The sequence below is a fragment of the Carica papaya genome, chromosome 1 (genome assembly GCF_054855325.1).
Source record: "Carica papaya isolate Zhongbai chromosome 1, ASM5485532v1, whole genome shotgun sequence".
NCBI classification, from domain to species: domain Eukaryota; kingdom Viridiplantae; phylum Streptophyta; class Magnoliopsida; order Brassicales; family Caricaceae; genus Carica; species Carica papaya.
In genome coordinates, this window is record NC_142309.1 from 22,555,118 (window position 1) to 22,576,019 (window position 20,902).

Consider the following 20,902-nt stretch of genomic DNA (forward strand, 5'->3'; position numbering starts at 1 on the left):
CACCTCTCCTCAATCACTCCTGATCACCTCATTTAATCAATTATAATAAAAGAGAAAAAAAATACAGAGTTGATCTTATACCAAGTCAAAAGCCCTAAATTTCCTTACCTCTTGCCTCCATTTTCTATCCGTCAGCCACAACTCACTCAACTCCTCCTGTCCTTCGAATTCTCCTTGCAATTTCACTCTCTTTTGTCGTCTCATTCACTTCTCCCCTGTATCTCCCTCGACTGCTCTCCTTATCTTCTTTCTTTCTTTTTTTTTTAACCCATAATTTTCCTTTTATACCCCACCCAGCTTAAATCCTAACCGTTGAAACTCCCTCCCCAAATCTCCACTGTTCATCCCATCTCTTTGCTCTCTCTCTCTCTCTCTCTCCCCTATGGTAAATTATTACATTGTATATGGGTTTTCAATATTCATAGACTTTTCATTCAAAAATTTAATAAATATTTAAGTATAACATTGAAATTATACTGAATGTGAATGTTAATTTTTTAACATGACTAAAATAAACAAAAAGAATGATTTAATAGTGCATAACATGGATATTTTATTAAAAATATAGAAGTTAAAATTAATTATATTTTTATTTTTATTTAAAATAAATAGTATAAAATATTAAATTTTAAGTTGGTTGATTTTAAAAGTTATAAAACAAAAGAGAGAATAATAAATCACAAATTATTGTCGTAGTCACATTATTTTTTATAAATGAAATGTTAAATTATGTGTTAATATAATGTAATTTATTTAATTAAAAAAATATAATAAAATGTTGAAGGTTTGGGCTAAAAATGTGTATTTGTTTTGTTTTGTTTTTTATTTTCTTTCTATTTAACCATCCCGTGAATTTTGGATTCACTGGATTACAGTCTTCTCTGCCAGCATCTCACCTTCAAGCTTCAAGATTCTACTCTCTGTTTGCTTGCGCGTCAATCATGCTGTGTAATTGAGCCCTAACAATGGCGTTTTTCTTCTTCCGATCAAATTTGAACGCTCGAGCATAGCACATAGTTCTCTCGCTCGCGCTCGTCCATGGCAAAATCCCGAACTGTGGTGGAAACCACAGCTCGTTTTGACCTGAGCAATCACAAGATCCGGTCCCTCTCCCTCTTGTCACTGTCCGATTCCGAAACTCTCGTCTACATCGGCACTCGCTCAGGATCTCTCATTTTGCTGTCACTAACAAACCCTAACACACCGGACGGGGTATCTTCTCAGAATCCAACAGCTACTCAAAGTAATGCTTCGGAAGATGTATCGCTCATTGGAACCGTTTCGCTGGGCGTTTCTCCGGTTGAGTCGATTTTCGTGCTCGACGGCCAAACCAGGAAGGTTCTGGCCCTCTGCGATGGATTTTTGTTTTTGCTGGATTCGCTTTTGATGCAGCCGGCAAAGAGACTGGGCGGTTTCTTAAAGGGGGTTAGTGTTGTAGCTAGAAGACTAAAAGGGACTGAAACAGAGTGTACGGATTTGTTATCATTGGAGAATTCGAGTTCCTTTAACTCATCGGATAAATATTCAAGTGCGAGCCAACGGTTTTTGCAGAAATTGGGACGTGGGAATAGAGCTAATGGCGTCAAAGTCAAAGAGTTCGAGCACCGGCAACACCAAATTATCCGCGAAGGTAATTATGTTTTTGCGGTTGTCGTTGGCAGGAAACTAATTTTGATTGAGCTTGTCTTGGGGGATAGAGGGGGGAGAAATGAGCAGGAGATTGACGGTGGAAATGCGTCCTTCCTTGTCTTGAAGGAGTTTCAGTGTATTGATGGGATTAAGACCATGGTGTGGCTTGATGATTCTGTAATAGTTGGTACAGTCAATGGGTATAGTTTATTTTCCTGCGTTACCGGTCAAAGTGGGGTGATCTTTTCTTTACCAGATGAGTCTGGTCCGCCGCTGCTTAGGCCGTTGAAGAAAGAGTGGAAGGTTCTCTTGTTAGCGGACAATGTGGGGGTCGTTGTTGATGTGAACGGGCATCCAGTTGGTGGAAGCTTGGTGTTCCGTAGGGGTCCAGAGTCTATCGCACAGCTGTCTTTATATCTGGTGGTTGTGAGAGATGGGAAGATGGAATTATATCACAAGAAAACTGGTGCCTGTATTCAAACAGTTAGTTTTGGTGCTCAAGGATGGGGGCCGTGTATTGTTGCAGATGAGGGCAATGGAAATGGGAAGCTTGTTGCTGTTGCTACTTCCACCAAGGCATGTGAGCAATATTGACTTACCTTTGCGTTTGTTAAGCGAGCTTTTATCTCAGTCATGCTTTACTTCTGACTTTAAATATGTAGTTATGCTTCTGATATTTTTATGTTAATGGCACTAATTTTATTAGAATGAGAAGACTGCAGTACTTACATATTCTGTATGGTCATACTTCTGTCCCTATAATGGTATTGAAACCTACTTTGCTTTACCGGACTGTCCAAGGTTAAATGTATTACAATTTAGGTATTGGTGTTGTGCTGCTTAATTCTCTATATTCTTCAATACATTGCTCCATAATGGCACTTTAACACTGTTTAAGTGGGAGCTGGGTGCATAGGAGGTAATGGTGGATTGGTGAAAGTAAAAATGTATATTTCCTATATAGCCTTCAAGTTTTGGAAAGATAATATCGTTTTGCTATCTGAGATGATCACTATCACCCATGGGTACCATGTTCCAGCCTTTTGTTATTTTGTTTGCTCGACATATGCACTTCCAGCTGAGTTTTTACCAATAAAAATTGTCCTTCGCCATTTTTTTTCTTGATTAATTTCCATGTTTTTTTATGCTAGATGCATTAGTGCAATCATTATTATCTTTTTAGATCTTTGATTCCTCTCCATCTCAGTCCCAGTAGGGATTAGCTGGTTGAAACTACAAGGTCTAGTAGGACTTATGTTGCTTTGTATAAGGTTTTCCTGCTCCTAGTTATGATCCTTATGGCACACTTTCATTTTTTCTCATGTAGGTTATTTTCTATAAAAAATTAGCTTATGAAGAACAAATCAAAGATCTATTGAGGAAAAAGAATTTCGAGGAAGCCATATCCTTAGTGGAGGAGCTTGAGTGTGAGGGTGAAATGTCAAAGGAAATGCTGTCCTTTGTTCATTCTCAAGTGGGGTTCCTGTTGCTTTTTGATTTGCGATTTGAGGAAGCAGTGGATCACTTTTTGCAATCAGAAACAATGCAGCCGTCGGAAGTATTTCCATTTATAATGCGAGATCCAAACCGCTGGTCACTGCTGGTATATTATTATTTTTTCAATGGTATAATGAATTGTTTCCTTTAGATTAAAATGTGAATTTGACTTCCTCTGGCAACGTCTGGTAAAATTCAGACAATGTAGAAAAATATGGATTTGGTGTCTATTTTTGAAAAGATTGAACTGTTCCTTTATAATGTTGATGTAATATGAAAGAAATTGTGGTGGAATAAAGTTCAAGAAGTTTGGCAGTTTTCAAAGAAACTGAACATTGATGAGGGCATCTTGGTTAATATGCCGTAACTTTTGTACTCTGCCTAAAGCACAGCTTTTAAGATTTAGCCTAAAATTCAATCCATTCGCTCATGAATCATGGTGTATGGACTTGATCCGTCAATGTGATCATGTGATTCAGGTTAATTTCTTGGAACACTTGGCTAGTACCAAATTTAATATAAGATCTACATGTACAATGACTGAATGAGCTGATCTGTTCCTGTATTTATTCCAACTTAGTTGTTTTCTAAACATTGGTCAAATAGAGGGAAATCTTACTTTCAGCTTATTCCTGTTGTGATCATGTCTATTCTAAAAGGCAAAGCTGGATTCATGTGTGAATCGTTTTAGGCAAACATGTTGCAACACAGTCATTTAATAGCTGGGACATTTTACTATAGCCTGATTTGTGGTAAAAATGGTAATGCTTCTATTCAAGTTGAATAGAGAAGTAACAATGTTGAGATGTTGAAATTGAGTAGAAAACAGTATGGACACCTTAAGAGATGAACAAAGCAAAAAGAGAGTACCGAAGTGAAATTGTACTTGATGCAGATTAACGGAATGGAGCAATATCTTATCTGAAACAGTGTAATGAGACCATGTATCTCATTGTCCATATTATGTGATATTGAATTTACTGTCTTTTCTAGCACTTGCGTTATCTTAAGCTTTCTTGGTTCAGCTTCTCAAGTTTGGTTTGTTTTTCAGGTTCCTAGAAACCGGTATTGGGGTTTGCATCCCCCTCCTGCACCCATTGAAGATGTTATAGATGATGGGTTGATGGCTATCCAAAGAGCTATTTTCCTTAGAAAAGCAGGTGTAGAGACTCCAATTGACGATGATTTTCTATCAAATCCTCCAAGTAGAGCCGATTTACTAGAGTCAGCTATAAAAAACTTTATCAGGTACTTGGACATAATTAATGTTTTGCTTTTTTTTTCAATTATTTTTCATAGTCTTTTCCCCCTAGAATTTTAACTCCCTTCCTCTCTCCTTTTCTCAACTTTGTGGTGTGGGAGATGTGAATCAAATATCAATATGAAAAACTGAAGTTTTGAATTCAGTTACTGAGTGATCTGCATTTTAGTAATTTATTCTTGCTGTTTTAGCTGTTTATTTTGCAGCATGACTTAGCACTAAGGTCTTCCATGACAAAAACTCTCTCACTTCTCTTGCTACAGGTACTTAGAGGTTTCTCGTGAGAAAAATTTGACTTCGTCTGTGAGGGAGGGAGTGGACACAATTCTGATGTACCTGTACAGAGCTTTAAACTGTGTTCATGATATGGAGAAGCTTGCATCAAACGAGAATAGTTGTGTTGTGGTATGTGTTTCTTCTTTGCTTAGGTATATCTTTTTGCATATTTTGGAATCAGTTGAATAATGAGTTAATATCTTTTTTAGCGCAATAAATGATCAGTACATGCCAAAGACAAATAAATGATTCTTTCTTGAGTAGAAAATTTAATGTACGATAGATGAAGATGCTAGTTTGGATTTTATTTGGCATCTTTCAATTAGAACCAAGGAGTGATTAGAGATGAAATATTCTACTTACCAATGAAGTTAGGAAAACTGTAGTCTCTACGTAGTATGCTTCACTATTTATTTATTTTTTAAAAAAAAGTTTCTATGTGGCATCATTATTTGACTGAATATTGTTCATTAAGAAGGGTGGTTGATAGTCAGTTCCTTAGATGAACTTCAGGAGAAAAGATTGTGAATTTAAAAAATTTTTTTTTGGAAATAAAATGTAAAAAAAGTTAAAATAAATAAATAAATAAGTAAAAATTATGTGAATTATGTAAAACTTCAGGAGATTTTTTTTTAACTTCTTAAAATTATGTGAGTTTTAAGAATGAAAGATGCATTTTGAGATGAATATCTTCTGCATTAAGAGATTGATTGTTGATTCAATTGAACTTTGAAATGGATAGTAAATGCTCTAGGGAAAAATAATTTAGGCCTAATATAGTTGGAAGATGAAAAAAAAAAAGGAAATTTGAGATTTGATGGTCCAAATCTGAAGTGGACTAGGTGGCTATTAGGTCCAAGTTTAACTTCTTGGTGGTGCATCGTCGTTTTTAGGAAATGATCCATTTAGCTGACCTGGAATTTAAAGCAAAATGCATTTGGAATAAAATGCATCCCCAGAGTAAAGAACAGACATTGTAACTTGAGCGGTTATAAAGTAAATATCAATGGTTTTTAGGCCTCAGTCAGTGCACTCTGTAGATGTTGCAAACTCTGGAATCTTAGTATTCCAATGCTTTGCACAACAGAGTGGCCATTGTCAGGAGCTTGCTTGAAGGATGACTTTGCAACTTTGCATGGACAGTGCAGGAGGAGTTAGAGACTCTATTAGATGACTCTGGGCATTTACGAACACTTGCCTTCTTATATGCGTCTAAAGGGATGAGCTCAAAGGCTCTTGCTATTTGGCGTATCTTCGCACGAAATTATTCATCAGGTCTATGGAAAGAGCCTGCTACAGAGAATGTCTTACCTGATGGTCAGACCACCATAATCTCTGGCAGGGAGATTGCTGCAAGTGAGGCATCAAATATTCTTGAGAAGTCCTCTGATCAAGATTTGGTTTTGCAGCATCTTGGTTGGGTATGTGGTAATTCTTCTCAAGTTTCTGTGATTAACCTTTCGTAGATATTGACATAAGCTCAATGAACTTCATTGGATATCATTTACTTGTTAGGTTGCAGACGTAGATCCTGTACTTGCAGTTCGAGTTTTAACATCTGAAGAAAGAACAGAACAACTTTCTCCAGGTGCATGTTGTCTTATGGTGGATCATGTTGTCTTAGTGCTTGCTTTGAATATTGTAATGAACATGCACAGAAGCACTAATACTTCTTATTGCACTTTTATAATGTGTTTAACTGGTAACTTAATCTTTAGGAACTTGGTAAATTTTTGCTGTTGCACATGGTCCAGTGATGCATCTTGTACTTCTTGGAGGTTATCCTGTCATGTTGTAGGTTCACTCTTTTTTTTTAAAAGAAAGTACCATGTATTCACCAGCCCAAAGGAATGCAAACCCGTATATAGAATACTTACATGTTTGGCAAAATATCTATGAGGTCGTTGCACAAATAAAAAGGATGGCCCTTAACAAAACTTTTCTAGGTTTAGAAGCATGCATCCTCAAATTTATCAAAGTTTGCTTCTATACCCTCAAAAACTCTCATATTTCTTTCTTTTCAAATTATCCAAAAAGTATCCAGAGGAATAAGCTTTGCGGAGTGATTGTTCCTACAATCCTTTCTAGTTGTGGGCTCATTGCTTTGTCTCATAACATATGTGTTTGATTCTAATAGTGTTAATTGTTGTGATTTTTCTGTAATTCCCCGAACCCCAATAACGATGCGCAAACGTACTCCTATCAGTCCCAACTAGTGGGGCCTACAAAACATCCATATACTTAGCTCAGAAGTTCAAAATAACATCTTATGTGATGTATACAACATTTATATGTACAAAATATGAGGTCAAATTAGAATTTAACAAAATGATGCGATAACCAAAATAAAAACTGAATGTACACTGATTAGAACACCTTCGCGTTTCCTTCACTCATCTGGCAGTTGTTACGGATCTTCTTGCTTTGAAAATATTAGAGTGAAATTTAATAAGTTTTACAAACTCAGTAATTATTCCCATTATTTCAAGACCCTAATAAGACATCATGCAAATACACCCATGCATGTGACAAATGCTATATTATTTTTCAAATAAAAATTTGTTTATAATTTTTTACAATGTTTTTAACTTCACAATTTTTATATTTAGAAATTCACTTATCATTCATAATTAATTCTTATATCGAAATTTCATACATTTCACTTGCATATCCCAATTACACATGAATATCATTTCTATACTCGAATATTACACTTACACCCGAATATCGTCTCTAACTCAAAACATCACAAATATATTCGAAATATCACATCTACCCTCAGAATATTATAAATACTCTCAAGATTACATATTTACATTCGGAATATCACATGTAAGGTTTTATCGCTCAAAACTGTTTATATCGTCATTAAGGAGTGGTGAAAAGGATCCTCCTATCATATGGATAGCACACATACAGTCTCACATTAGCCATAACATGTATGTTTGTTAGATGACCCACACACTCATAAATATCTATTTACGTCTGGATTAGATTTCACAAAACTATCCATGTGTAAGTTCACCATAATTCCACTTAACTTTAGCCACACACACACATCCTCCTCTCCTCGATTCAGACTAAACGAATAAGGTATTCATGATCCATACAGATTTCATTCATATCCACTCCTTTTACTTGATTCCCTCATTCAATTTAATTTATTAATTCTTATTTCAATTATTTAGATTATTCTTAAGGTATTTTATTTCTTAACTAATAACATCTATTTTTCTCTTACTAGTTTCACTCATTTGTTTTCTCAAATATCATCACTTTCATTTTACAGTTTTATTTCACAGTTCTAGAATTTCCATTCATTTTTCATGCCAAGTCACAGTACAGGCATGCAATTCCACAATTGTCACGGAAATAGGAATACAGGTTTGCAACCATCACATATCAAATGTTCTGAACTCCATCCCGGTAGGTTCACACTGCCTGGACTGTGTCCAAGTTTCTGTTCTTCATCAGTGTATCAATGAAGTACCTGTTCTATGCTCAAACACATACAATATCAATAATCTGCATGCATAGAACTCAATATCCCAAACTCAGGTTCGGAATAAGGAATACTTACAAAACTCCTTCGCAAATTGGCTTTCCTAAAATGTCCTGTAACTCTAGATTCAACCACAAGTAAATATGGTTTAATATAGGTTCACAACATGATTAATAATCTTAAATTGGAAACTAAAAAGGAGTAAATCACTTGCGGTTTGTGGGGCCCAAAACTCATTGTGAACACTTGGATTCTGGCACCCAATGGGCCACCCTTTGGCTCGCCGCATCGACGTGAGTGCTCTAGCTCCCGAAACCTGCACATACACTTTAGTACTCACTCCCATCGAAAATCCATGACGAAAGAGGAAAGAGGAAATCACTGGTATGGGTTCGGTGCTGCAAAGGCCCAAATGACCTCAGGGTTCGGCGATTCCTCTTCTTCTTCCGGTCTAGTGCCTCCGCAATGCTCCTCCCTCCACTGCTCTCTCTTCTTCTTTTCCCCCTTCTCTTCTTCTTCTGCTCTCTCTTCCTCCCTCTTGGACTACCCTTCTCTGCTCTCTCTCTCTTTCTCTCTCTCTCTCTCTCTCTCTCTCTCTCTCTCTCTCTCTCAATTTCGGCTCTTCTTCTTCGAATGAGGGTAAACCCGACTACGGTTTCCCTTTTTATGCTTTTCACCCTTACCATCTGATCTGATCAAAGCGAATCTGAGCCGTTTGATTCGCCTCTTCATCTCAGCCGTTGATCCAGGCGGGAATCGCCCTTAGCTGTCCAATTAGATCTGCATTTAAGAGCTGTTGGATCGGCTTCCAAGCAGTTAAATCCTGGCCATCCATTTCCATCTCCTGCCACCTGTTCCGGATTTTCAATAATTGCCATTTTTGCCCCAATTTTGTAAATGTATTCGTTTAGGTCCTTTTTATTTACACAAGGCCCCTAAAAATCTTCCTTTTTCCTTCCTTCAAGCCCCAAAGACCTTAATTGAACTAATTTTAATTATCTACAACTTTCTAAATTATTTTAAATGTAATTTATATCCAATTAAGGTTTGATATTACATTTTCACACCCTCATGTTCATGTTCTTTATCATGCTGACAATTGCTAAACATGATCTGGCTTAAAAATTTGGCGACTGTTAGAAATTTGGAAGTAAACTTACCATTTTTTAATTTAAGAATTTAGGAGTAACACAAAACTATCATAAATTTTGTGTACTGCAGTGCATTTTGATACTGAACATTTGTTTTATATGCATTGATAGCTATGATTTTCCGAAGTGCTTCTTCTTTCCTTAAGATTCCATTTAAATAGTGTTTTTCCTTTCTAAGCCATCTCAGCTGCAGTGTTTTCCTTTAACTGTCCACTTTACATGAACATGGTTAATCTTGTGTTTTGCAACTTCTTTCTTAGATGCTCGAGCTTGGCCTTGTGCTTAGTTTGTTATATTTTCTGTAGTTTAGGGTTGAAGTTCACTTGATTTTGTTTCTTGATACCAAATTATCTCCTAGTGCAGAGAAAGTGATTGCTGCAATTGACTCAAAAAAGGTTGAAATTCTTCAAAGGTATGCTTATGATATGCTGTACAAGTTAAGCTTTAGGTTGTCAAATGCGATAAAGAGATGGACATTGGTATTTTATGGGTGAAAATGTGGTATTTCAAAACCAGTTGGTGCATGCTCACTGAAAAAGAAAAAGAAAAGAAAAAAGCACCCAATGCATTCAATCAATCAGAAGGAACAACTTGCATGTGCCTTTTTGAAGTGCAAGATTTATCATGAGTGAGTTGTCAATAGAAAAAGTTATTAACAAGGCATCAAAATGGTGTCTGATGTGCAAAATTCTAGCTATTCATTTTGCTCAAACCTATTTCAAAAAAATATTCATTCAGCTCAAACCAAATTATCTAAGTAGGCAACAGGCTTTCTTCCATTAGACTGGGATCGGGAATGGAGTGTTGGAATTAGTTCTGTTGTTTCTAACACGATCTCAATTTTGTGAAGATACTGAAGAGTCAAAGAGGTTTTGGCAAATCCAATTGATTATGATGTAAGCAAAAATGAAAAATTCTTTTCTTTCAACCTGACAAATTTAATGGCATAATTGAAAAAAGAGATATTCCGAAGTATTGTGTTCTATAACAAGTGAACTCACTTAATGTTTCATGAATATGCCTTTCTTTTTTTATGAAAAGAGTATTATGATTCTCAAGTTAAATTTAGCTTTCTACTGTAGCTTTCTAGTTTTCGAAGAGTAACAGTATTTCACTGACTTTTACAAAAGTTTGTGTATAAAAATAAATTATCCTTTTCTTTCAAAGTAAAGAAAGGATCCCTTAACCTCCATTTGTTATATCACCAGTCATTTGGCATATCAAAACAACCAACCAGTATAGCAGAGAAACAAAACCCAAGCTGACAGATAACTTTTGGAACTTCTCTTATAGCTATATTCTATTTTCTTTTTAGCTAGAAGATTTCATTCTTTTTATTTTATTTTTGACCTTATAGGATTTATGAGTTACAATGTGCCATAGGCTTATAGATTCAACTAATACATCTGGAGCATTTAGGAAGAAATAAATTCTACTAGCATTCCATCTGTGAGAAAAATTGGGTCTGATCTTTGTTAGTTCTAGTTTAACTTTGTTTTTTGAGTAGTCTTTGTCCTTCCCATTTAATGAATTTAGGAAACAGGCATACTAACATCATTCTGATTTGGGGGGACTTATACTTACCTCTTCCCATATTGAGAAATTACACTTACCTCCTTGTCATTTGTAGTTTCTGAAAATTTCATTATGCTCTGTTTATTAAAATAGTGTGAATCCATTCTGAGTTGGTCAAAAGTGATGTAACACCTACAGAATTAAGAAATATTGATTTCCTACAGCATCTTAGGTAATACTTTGTCAAAAAGAAAATAATAATGTTAACAGTTAATGATTATTTTAGTTTGTACTTTATTATTCTTTTTTACCTTTGAACGACACAATGGACACTTCTATAATTCCATAAAGCTTTGGCTATTAATTAATGTTGTTTAGTCAAACTCCAAATCTCAGGAGGTTACGGCAATTTTCTGGAGAAGTTCATTTACGAACATCATATTCTTTTAACTGTGCAGGTACCTGCAGTGGTTGATTGAAGATCAGGATTGCAGTGACATGCAGTACCATACATTATATGCTCTCTCACTTGCCAAGTCTGCCCTTGTAGCCTTTAAAGAAGAAAGTAGTTGCTTAAGGCCTGATGCTGGAAAGCTAGAAAGAGAAATTTCTGATGCTGGATGGAATTTAATTTTTCTAAGTCCTGTACGAGAAAGATTGCAGATTTTTTTACAGTCTTCAGATTTGTATGATCCTGAAGAGGTCCTTGATTTAATTGAAGGATCAGAGTTATGGTTGGAAAAGGTTAGCTGGAAATTCTTTCTTTGTCCTGAATTCTGCTTTCTTTTCTTTTTTACTGCCTTGATATGTTAATACCTTTTAAATGTAGGTCTGCTTGCTATTACCATCTGCTTTCTAATGGTCTGATATATGCTACTTTAAAAAATTGCAGGCTATTTTGTACCGAAAATTAGGGCAAGAGACACTGGTCCTCCGAATTCTGGCTCTGTAAGCTCAAATAAGCTCAAGTTAATTTTTACAATATCAAGAGTAGTCTATGAAAATACTTGTTCATAATCGTGACTGGTTACCAGTTACCATGGGTGTTACACCAAGGAACACTAAATATATGATCTCATATCTATTAATAATTTCGGATGTAGCAGAAATATGAATCTTTGAATATTTATTAAGTGCATAAAATGGTCTCTTAGGAAGCTGGAAGACAGCGAAGCTGCGGAACAATATTGTGCAGAGATTGGCAGACCAGATGCTTATATGCAGTTAGTTTCCACCCTTTCCTTTTTTATTAGTCTATCAGTCTTCTTTTTTTTTTTTCCTGTTCTGATGATGCGTGTAATTGTCTCAGGTTGCTTGATATGTATTTGGACCCACAAAATGGTAAAGACCCTATGTTTAAGGCTGCTGTTTACCTTCTTCACAATCATGGAGAATCACTTGATCCTTTGCAAGTTCTAAAGGTTTGAGCGTTATTCTCTATATCTCCTTTTTCCTCTGTCTTCTGAAGGAAAATCCTTTTTTTCTGTGACATTTGGGCCCATCCTAAAGCCTTTTCTTAACAGGATACTGGTGGTTATATTATTTGTCATGTAGAGTATTATGGTCTCAATCTAATCTATATTAGTCCCAAAAGTCCTACTGTATTGCCAAATTTAACCCAATTTAGCCCAATACAGTATCCCAATTTTAGTAACTTCTGCATATAACCCAATTTAGCCGTGAGGATCTTCCCAATACATGGAAGGATGATAACTTAATTAAAAAGGAAACATAGTTCTACAAGTTATTCTACAGTTGATAATTACAAAAAAGCATTATTATAATAATAATAAATAAAAATAGTTATGCTAACTTTTCCTTCAGTGTTTTGGAGAACAAGACTAAACACTTCTCACGAAATAATTCCATACTTCTTTTTTCAATGACATACAATTAAAGGTACATGATCTATCAATTATCTGCTCAATGATGCCAATCTCAATTTTAGTTGATTATTAATTTATATGGCATATAAGATCATTGTTTATTTATTAATTTTTCTATAAAGGAAGTAGATTAGAAAAAGTGAGAAATGTAGTAGGGAAAGGGGAATGATGAGGTCCCACAAAAAATAAGTATAGACAAGGAAGAATCTTCAATTCAAGAGAGCAACTCAATCACTTTGCAAATGATTGATAAGAAGCCTGTGCCGGAGGTGAGGCTGTGAACAACCCGAGCAAAAGGCTGTGTTTGTACATGTACAGGTTATTATGTAGAGGTCAACAGGAGTGCTGTATCGTCAATTAATGTTAAGTGGAATCTAACTGATTGGGAGGTTGATGACTTTGATGAAATGTTGCAGATTCTTGAATCACAGCAGGTTTCAACCAGTGAAGACCAGATTGTTTGGAAGCTGGAAAAAATGGAAATTTTTCTGTTACTTCATATTATAACTCTCTGTCAAAAAAGGATGCTGCTGGCAGAAATGGTTTTCTGGCTAAACTCATTTGGAAGACAAAAGTTGCATTGTGTTTTTCACTTGGGAGGCCTGCTGGGAAAGAATATTAACCATGGACAGGCTGAAAAGCAAGGGCTGGGTTTTAGTGAATGGCTGTTAACACTGTTTAAAGGCTGAGGAAACGATCAATCATCTATTATTGTGGTGTCTTACAACCTGTAGTCTATGGTGTTTGGTTTATGGTCTTTTTGGGATTGATTGGGTTAATTGCAGATTCGGTTAGGGGGGAGATTTGGGCTTGAGATGGTTTATTTGGAAAAAAAAATATTGCTAACATTATCCATTTGACTGTTTTCTGGGTCATTTGGAAAGAGAGGAATAGTAGAGATTTTGATAGTGTCAAGAGTAACTTAAATAGACTTAAAGATAGGTGGATACATACTTTTGAGTCAATTTTGTTAGGTCATGACATTAATAGTGAGGTAGATTTTGGGAATGTTATTGATACTCTAACATCATTGTAAATGATTTTGTACATAGGTGGTACCCCTCTTTTTCTTGGTACCCTATTAATACATACTTAATACTGTTTATTTCAAATAAAAAGAGAGGAAAGATTATTGTAATTGCCCCCATATATGTGCTTGCAGGGGGCATGAATCCTTCAATCATCTCCTCTTTTGGTGCTAAGAGGTTAAAAGGTTGCAGGATTTTTTTTTGCTTTAAGGCTTTTGTGCTTGACTTGGGTGAGATGACTATATGAGTTGAGGAGGACAATTGGGCTTGGATGGGTATCAAAACTTGTAAATATATGAAAAAACTTTTTAAATCACATTCCTTTGTCTATTTTGTGGGTTATATGAAAAAAAAAAAAGAAAAAATCAAGTTCTCAGGCCATTTGTTCTCCTTTTATAGATTTAGAGAGTATTGCTTCCAATCCGTTAGCATTTTGTTGACGCTTGATAATGTGGATTTTGGGAACCTTTTAGACATTTTTGCTTCTGATTTATTGTAAATTTTTGTACATGAGTGGCACCCCCTAGGTGTCTTTTGATGATATCTCATTTTTTCTCTCAAAAAGAAATAGAAGCTCCATTTTGCAAGGGCTGTGTTAGACAGTAGCCAAAAGGTCACTGTTTTTGAATTTCTTTTTTCACCTGTTTTCTTTGATTGTTTGACGAGAAATATGTTTTTTGTTTTCCCAGAAATTGTCCCCCGATATGCCCCTTCAACTTGCATCTGATACAATTCTGAGAATGCTGAGGGCTCGACGTCATCATCATTGTCAAGGACAAGTAAGAGCTCTAAAGTTTGTAGAACTTTTTCTGCCTTCTTTGCGTGATTTGTCAGTGCAGTTAGTTTTTCTACATTCATATTCCATTTTGTTTGCATGTTGGTTGTAGTTCCTTTTTTATGTTTCCTTTTCTTGGTGCTCCTTCCTCTTTTTGGCTTGGAGTTATACTGACATTGTAATATTCTTGCACCTGAGCGTCTCATTAAATAACTAGCCTTAAAAGGAAAATGGATAGGAAACTAACTATTTAAGTGAGTAAAATTGCATTGCAGCTAAGCATTATGCACCTCTGTGAGGATAGCTATATTTTAGTTTCAAGAACTACCGCGCATATCATAATGGTATAAGATTAGCGTGCTTGATGAATTACAACCATTTCAAAGTCTTCTAATGAAATGCTTTATAGATTTCACATGTTAACCAATATTTATTTTCTTAAATGAAAATGATCTGTAATATTTTTTTCTTCTAATTGAAGATGTATTCTTATAGTTGAACAAATTTTGATTTGTTACTTAATGCTTATGCATAGATGATGTGCTACCATGTCTTAAGAATCACTGATTAGTTCATGCTTACCCTACAGTTCTCAAAATTAGCAAAATTGTTTTCAGGCATTGCTATGCGAGCTATATATTACTTCACTTTTATTAATTTACTCTACGGTGGTGGGCATACAAAGAGATAATATAAGATGGGGATGGAAAGACTTTTATCCTTAAGATGTGGGATGGGGAATGAAAACTCGGTTTTTCTTGGCATGATAATCGATGTAGGAGGCGCTTCTGGAGGTGCAAATTTTGGATCTTCTTTCAATTGCCAGAGAAAAGGATGCTTAGTCTTGTGCTGCTCTAAAATTTTTACCTTACATGAAAAAAACATCTCCTAAATAACTATTTTTGCAGATTGTACGCAATGTATCCAGTGCTTTAGACATTGATGCAAGGCTGGCGAGATTGGAGGAAAGATCACGATACGTGCAAATCAATGATGAGAGCTTTTGTGATTCTTGTAAGGCTCACCTTGGAACTAAACTCTTTGCGATGTACCCAGATGATACTGTTGTTTGTTACAAGGTGTGTCCCCTTTGCATTTACTCTTTTCTCAATGTGCCACATTACTTTCTTTCCTACTTCTTGGCCAGGTTGGCTCTTTTAAGAATAGTAACATTGCGTTTGGTTCAATTTTTATTCAATTGCAACTTCTAGGTTTTTATCAGTCTTCATGTGTATGATTAACATAATCTGCTGTGGTAGTTAAATAGCACATCATCTTGAATTCCTTGATGGTGGGAATTCAATTACTATTTTTTAAGGTAGCGCTATGGTAACTAAAGTACAACTGATTATATTCTAACTTAAGATTAGTTGGAAAACAAAAACTAGGAACTGAATGAAAATTGAACTGAAAGCAGCATATTATAGGTTTCAAATCTCCCTTTTTCTTTTGGCCAAAAAGGCAAAAACAGTGCATTCTTATGAATAAGAAAACTGAGCTTATTTGCTTGGCTAGATTTTTCTTCGTACTGCAGCTTCCCACAATGACACCAAGAATTTTCCATAATGTTATCAAATGTTCAAGAACTGCATTTTTTTAATCTCCTTGCAGTGTTACCGGCGTCAAGGTGAGTCCACTTCTGTTAGCGGTCGCGATTTCAAGCAAGATATCTTGTTCAAGCCAGGTTGGCTTGTAAGCTGATAATCTAAGAGGGTAATGTGATGAGAAGTCTGCAAGTTCAAATGGCGGCTTTTGTGCTCCTGCATGTGGCTTTAACTTTATATTGCAGCTCTAGCTGGAGATAAATGAAGAGTTCCAACATAAACATGTCTGTAATGTCCGGTTTGGGGGACGTGCTCATTTTCCTTTTCTGTACATTTATTAAGAAATATGAATAGGAAGCCGTTTTATGGTTTTAGATATTCAGTATGGATGCTCAAAATTGGCGGATACATCAGGCACAGTGGAAAAAGAAGGAAAAACGAAAAACGCATTTGGAGCTTCCTCATTCTCCTTGCTAGTTGCAACTTAGCTTGCCTTATGAGCAAGGAAAATAATAAAATGCAAATTGTAATTGTACTCTTGATACAGGTCTCGTTTGCTTATATATATATATATTTAAACGTGAAATTAAATTATATGCTATATATTAGGTATTATAAACTTTTATTTTTATTATTATTTTTTAAAAGATTATAAAAATACTAATTTGATTTGGGTATAAAATTGATTTAGAATAAAAATATTATTCTTAATAATTTTTTTTTCATATTTTGTAGAAATGGAGTATAATTTATTTTTATAGGAGGGAAAATAAATTTTAGTTTTAATCCTATGCAATATAAATAAAAAGATAATAAAAAAAATTCAGTGCAATATATACTTTGGCCAAAATACTTGTATTATTTGATTTATTTTATCTAAGGTCTTAGTATCTTTTTAGTCTATTTTAATTATGTATTTGAAATTTTTACTAAATCTACCTTTAGCATTAACTATCGATTTTGGGCAGTTAAATAGTCACATAGATTTTTTTAATCCAAGTTTCTAACTTTTTGTGTGTTTTTTTTTTTATTTTTGTTTCTTTTATCTATATATCTTTTAAAATTTTATTTAATTTACTTTTAGTTTTAATTGTTATTTATGAACTGTTAATTTTAAATACGTGATTAATTATATGTTAAAATTAAAATAAATAAACAATAATGTGATATATGATATGATTGTCACATTAGATTAAAAACTCAAAATAACATCTACGTCTCTTGGTTCTTGTTATCTTTTTCCTTCTAGTTACACTTTTACTTCGAGCCCTCATATCATAAATACTAAATTCCAAATGTCATCTCATCTCTTTCTTTCTCATATCATAAATAATGAAATGAAATTCTTGTAATCTTCCATAAAAAAATGAAGAAGCAAAGAAAAGACAAACGAAAAAAATGCATTTATATTTGATTTTCTAGTGATGTTAAATAAAGTTTTTATGTTATGTTATTTATGCTATTTTTCTAGTATTTTGATTTTTAATAGAACTCTTATTCTTATAATAGAAGTTTTATGTTATTTTTTTTGTAATGGTTTTTTGGTATTTTTAAAGATAATAATTTTTAATATATTTTTTTTTTATAACAAATTCAGTGGAATTTGCAAATTTAAAATAGAATTCTTTTGTTTACAAAATCATTCACTCTTCCTCCAACTAATTGAATTTTTTTGTTGTAATTAGAGATTTGGAGATTTCTAAAATTAATACTCGAAAGAAGAGAGGGACTTGGAGAAAGAAGATAACAAACATTGGGGGACGTCCACAAATGAAATTGTAAATTTTTTTATCTCACGTGACAATCACATTATATGTTACGTCATTATTTACGTATATTAATTTTGATACATATCATATAACCAGAACTTAATAGGTCATAAACAACAGTTAAAGTTGATGATATATTTAGTAAAAATTAAAAGTACAAGATTAAAATAAATAAAAAAATATAGATTTAGATTAAAAAAATCAAGTTGTCACCTTTTTTAAACTTAAACAGTATGTCAATAATAGTTAAGATAAATAGTAGATTCGGTAAAAATTTAAATATATAAAAGTTAAAATAAACAAAACAATTTTCAAAAAATAAGATAAAATAAACTTTTGCCTATAAATTTTATAGAAATTTTTATTCTAAATCAGATATTTTAAAAAAATTTAATATGTGATGAAGCAAAATCTATAATTGTTCAAAGAAGAATATAAGAAATTAGATTTATTAATTATAATTAATTCTTATAAAAATTAAATCAGAATAGAATAATATAAAAATTGAGTAATTTTATTTTAAATTAGAAATAACTAGAAAAAGAATAAAATCGAAAATAGCACTATTTAGTGCTCTGGGACGTGTACTGTTCTGGCTTGTTACGTTTTAATGATTTTAGAAGTAGGTGAACTGGTAAATGGCATACAGACGAGACACCGTTAGCCTTTTAAGTTTGCCCTACCATGTTTTTCTCAGTGGCCTGGACCACATACTGCATTTTGAATTGTTGCCTCTCCCCATCTCTCAATCTTTCACTTTCTTTCTTCTGCTTTCATTTTCTAGCTCCCATCAATTATTTAATTCTACTTAGTTAAGTACACTAAATTAACTAGTACATAATATATTTATAAACTAATAAATCTTATGTGTAATTAAGTATTCTAAATTCACCAAATTTATAATGTATCTCCTCATCTGTTTTAGTAATAAAGCGCTGCAGCTTCTTCTGTGTTCTTCAAAACTTCAAACCATCATGAACCGCTTCTCCTCCTTCCTCCTTTCTGTCATCATCTTTCACTGCCTGAAACTCTCCTCGGCCGCTTGCCATGTTGACGATGAAGCGGGTCTCTTGGGTTTCAAATCGGGAATAACTCAAGATCCATCGGGCATGCTCAGCTCCTGGAAGAAAGGAACCGATTGCTGCACTTGGGAAGGCGTCCGTTGCCTTGATGGTAAACGGGTCAACGCCGTTACTCTTTTCGGACAACCCGAACCGAATAGCTTTTTGTCCGGAACAATCTCGCCGTCGTTAGCTAAAGTCCGAAATCTCGACGGCATTTACCTCCAGAACTTGCGAAACATCTCCGGCAACTTTCCGGCTCTTCTTTTCCAGCTGCCTAAGCTCTTGTTCGTCTACATCGAGAACAACAAGCTTTCGGGTCCCCTACCCGGAAACATTGGTAACTTGACGAAACTAGCCTCACTGAGTCTGCCCGGAAACCGGTTCACTGGGCCGATACCAGATTCAATCTCCCAGTTGACCGAGTTGACTCAGCTGAATCTCGGCAGAAATCTCCTCACCGGCAAGATACCGGTAGGAATTAGGCAACTCAAGAAACTTGGAGTTTTTATGCTTGACCACAATCGCCTCACCGGTACTATACCCGATTTTTTTAACTCGTTCACCGAGCTCAGAACTCTCGTACTGTCACACAATGAATTTATAGGGAATATTCCGGGATCAATAGCATCACTGGCACCGACACTGGTTTATCTTGAGCTGGGTCACAATGTATTAACGGGTCGGATCCCGGATTACATTGGCAAATTCAAGGCGCTCGACACTTTAGATCTTTCCAGCAACCGATTCGCAGGAGTGGTGCCGAAAAGTCTCGCGAATCTGACCAAAATCTTCAATCTCCATCTCTCTCGAAATTTTCTCGTCGATCCATTTCCGGCATTGAACGTGAAAGGCATCGAGTCGCTTGATTTATCGTACAACCAGTTTCATCTGAAGGAAATACCCAAATGGGTCACTTCATCGCCGATCATCTTCTCCCTCAAGCTCGCCAAGTGTGGGATCAAGATGAACTTATCCAAGTGGAAGCCAGCAGAGACTTATTTTTACGATTTCATCGATTTGTCGGAGAACGAAATATCAGGTAGCCCTGTTTCTTTGCTGAACCGGACTGATTACCTGCTAGAATTCTCGGCTTCTGGGAACAAGTTGAATTTTAATTTGGGAAGCTTAAGGATCCCGAAGACGATGAAATCCTTGGATTTGTCACGAAATTCGGTGATTGGCAAAGTTCCAAATGCCGTTTCGGGATTGGAAAAGTTGAATGTTAGCTACAATCATCTTTGCGGTAAGCTCCCGGCAACTAAGTTCCCGGCGAGTGCGTTTGTGGGTAATGATTGTCTGTGTGGGGTTCCATTACCGCCATGCAAGACCAAATCCTAGTATCTTAAAACCGCCATGGCAAAATATACATCGCGATAATCAAAACATAAATATTCCACTGTGTTAGATCTTTTTAATATTGTTTAATAAAGCAACTTATTTTTAATCTATTTATTTTAATTTTATGCGACGATAATTAGTATACTAATATGGAAAATTAAGATCTTTAGTGGTATTTTAATTTTATTTAATGATCACCTGTGACGGTCCAAGCTTTTATAAATCGGGATTAAATATTTTTACTCAGGTTAAAGATACAATAAATTTCTAGAAAAAAAATCTCTCCATATTGTCTAAAAAAAAAATTCAAATCCTAAAACCCGATTAACAAATTGACATTTGCTTACCAACAGACGGTAATATATTTTAGTAATTAATGTACCTACGTTATAGTTTTTTGTAATTTTACAATTGTTTTATAGTAAAATATATAAATTAAATTAAATTAAATATAAATTTATTTTATAGCCTAAATAAAATTAAAATAAAGGGGTTCTATTTATTTATTTTTCAGTATATTTAAAATATAATTTATTATTGTTTGAATTATAATCTGTAGTTTTAATTGTAATTTTGAAATTTATACTTTTCAAATTTCTCAAAAAATTCGTTCTTTGTACTGATTTTTAAAATTAGTTGACTTGTTATTAGTTAAAAAATTAGTAAT

The 20,902-nt window shown here is 34.5% G+C and overlaps 2 protein-coding genes across 2 annotated transcripts; both read left to right on the plus strand.

The window, feature by feature from the left end:
* The first annotated feature begins 851 nt into the window (after positions 1-851).
* LOC110818746 (Vacuolar sorting protein 39) lies at positions 852-16,606 on the plus strand. Its single transcript, XM_088221523.1, has 14 exons — positions 852-2,205; positions 2,957-3,232; positions 4,178-4,374; positions 4,651-4,792; positions 5,812-6,084; positions 6,179-6,251; positions 9,680-9,728; positions 11,290-11,575; positions 11,724-11,779; positions 11,986-12,054; positions 12,141-12,252; positions 14,435-14,524; positions 15,429-15,599; positions 16,132-16,606. Exons 1-14 carry the CDS (start codon positions 1,039-1,041, stop codon positions 16,219-16,221), a joined length of 3,051 nt encoding a protein of 1,016 aa, XP_088077649.1. The 5' UTR covers positions 852-1,038; the 3' UTR covers positions 16,222-16,606.
* Positions 16,607-18,611: 2,005 nt separating this feature from the next.
* On the plus strand, positions 18,612-20,343 carry LOC110818681 (uncharacterized). Its single transcript, XM_022047627.2, has one exon. The coding sequence runs from the start codon at positions 18,736-18,738 to the stop codon at positions 20,233-20,235; it is 1,500 nt and encodes a 499-aa protein (XP_021903319.1). The 5' UTR covers positions 18,612-18,735; the 3' UTR covers positions 20,236-20,343.
* Positions 20,344-20,902: the final 559 nt, after the last annotated feature.

Excerpts from the sequence above, each read along its gene's own strand:
- LOC110818746 (XM_088221523.1), top strand. The coding sequence starts at position 1,039 with ATGGCAAAATCCCGAACTGTGGTGGAAACCACAGCTCGTTTTGACCTG. Across the intron at positions 6,085-6,178 it reads TTTTGCAGCATCTTGGTTGG|GTTGCAGACGTAGATCCTGT; the intron begins GTATGTGGTAAT and ends TTTACTTGTTAG. Across the intron at positions 15,600-16,131 it reads ATACTGTTGTTTGTTACAAG|TGTTACCGGCGTCAAGGTGA; the intron begins GTGTGTCCCCTT and ends ATCTCCTTGCAG.
- LOC110818681 (XM_022047627.2), top strand. The coding sequence starts at position 18,736 with ATGTATCTCCTCATCTGTTTTAGTAATAAAGCGCTGCAGCTTCTTCTG.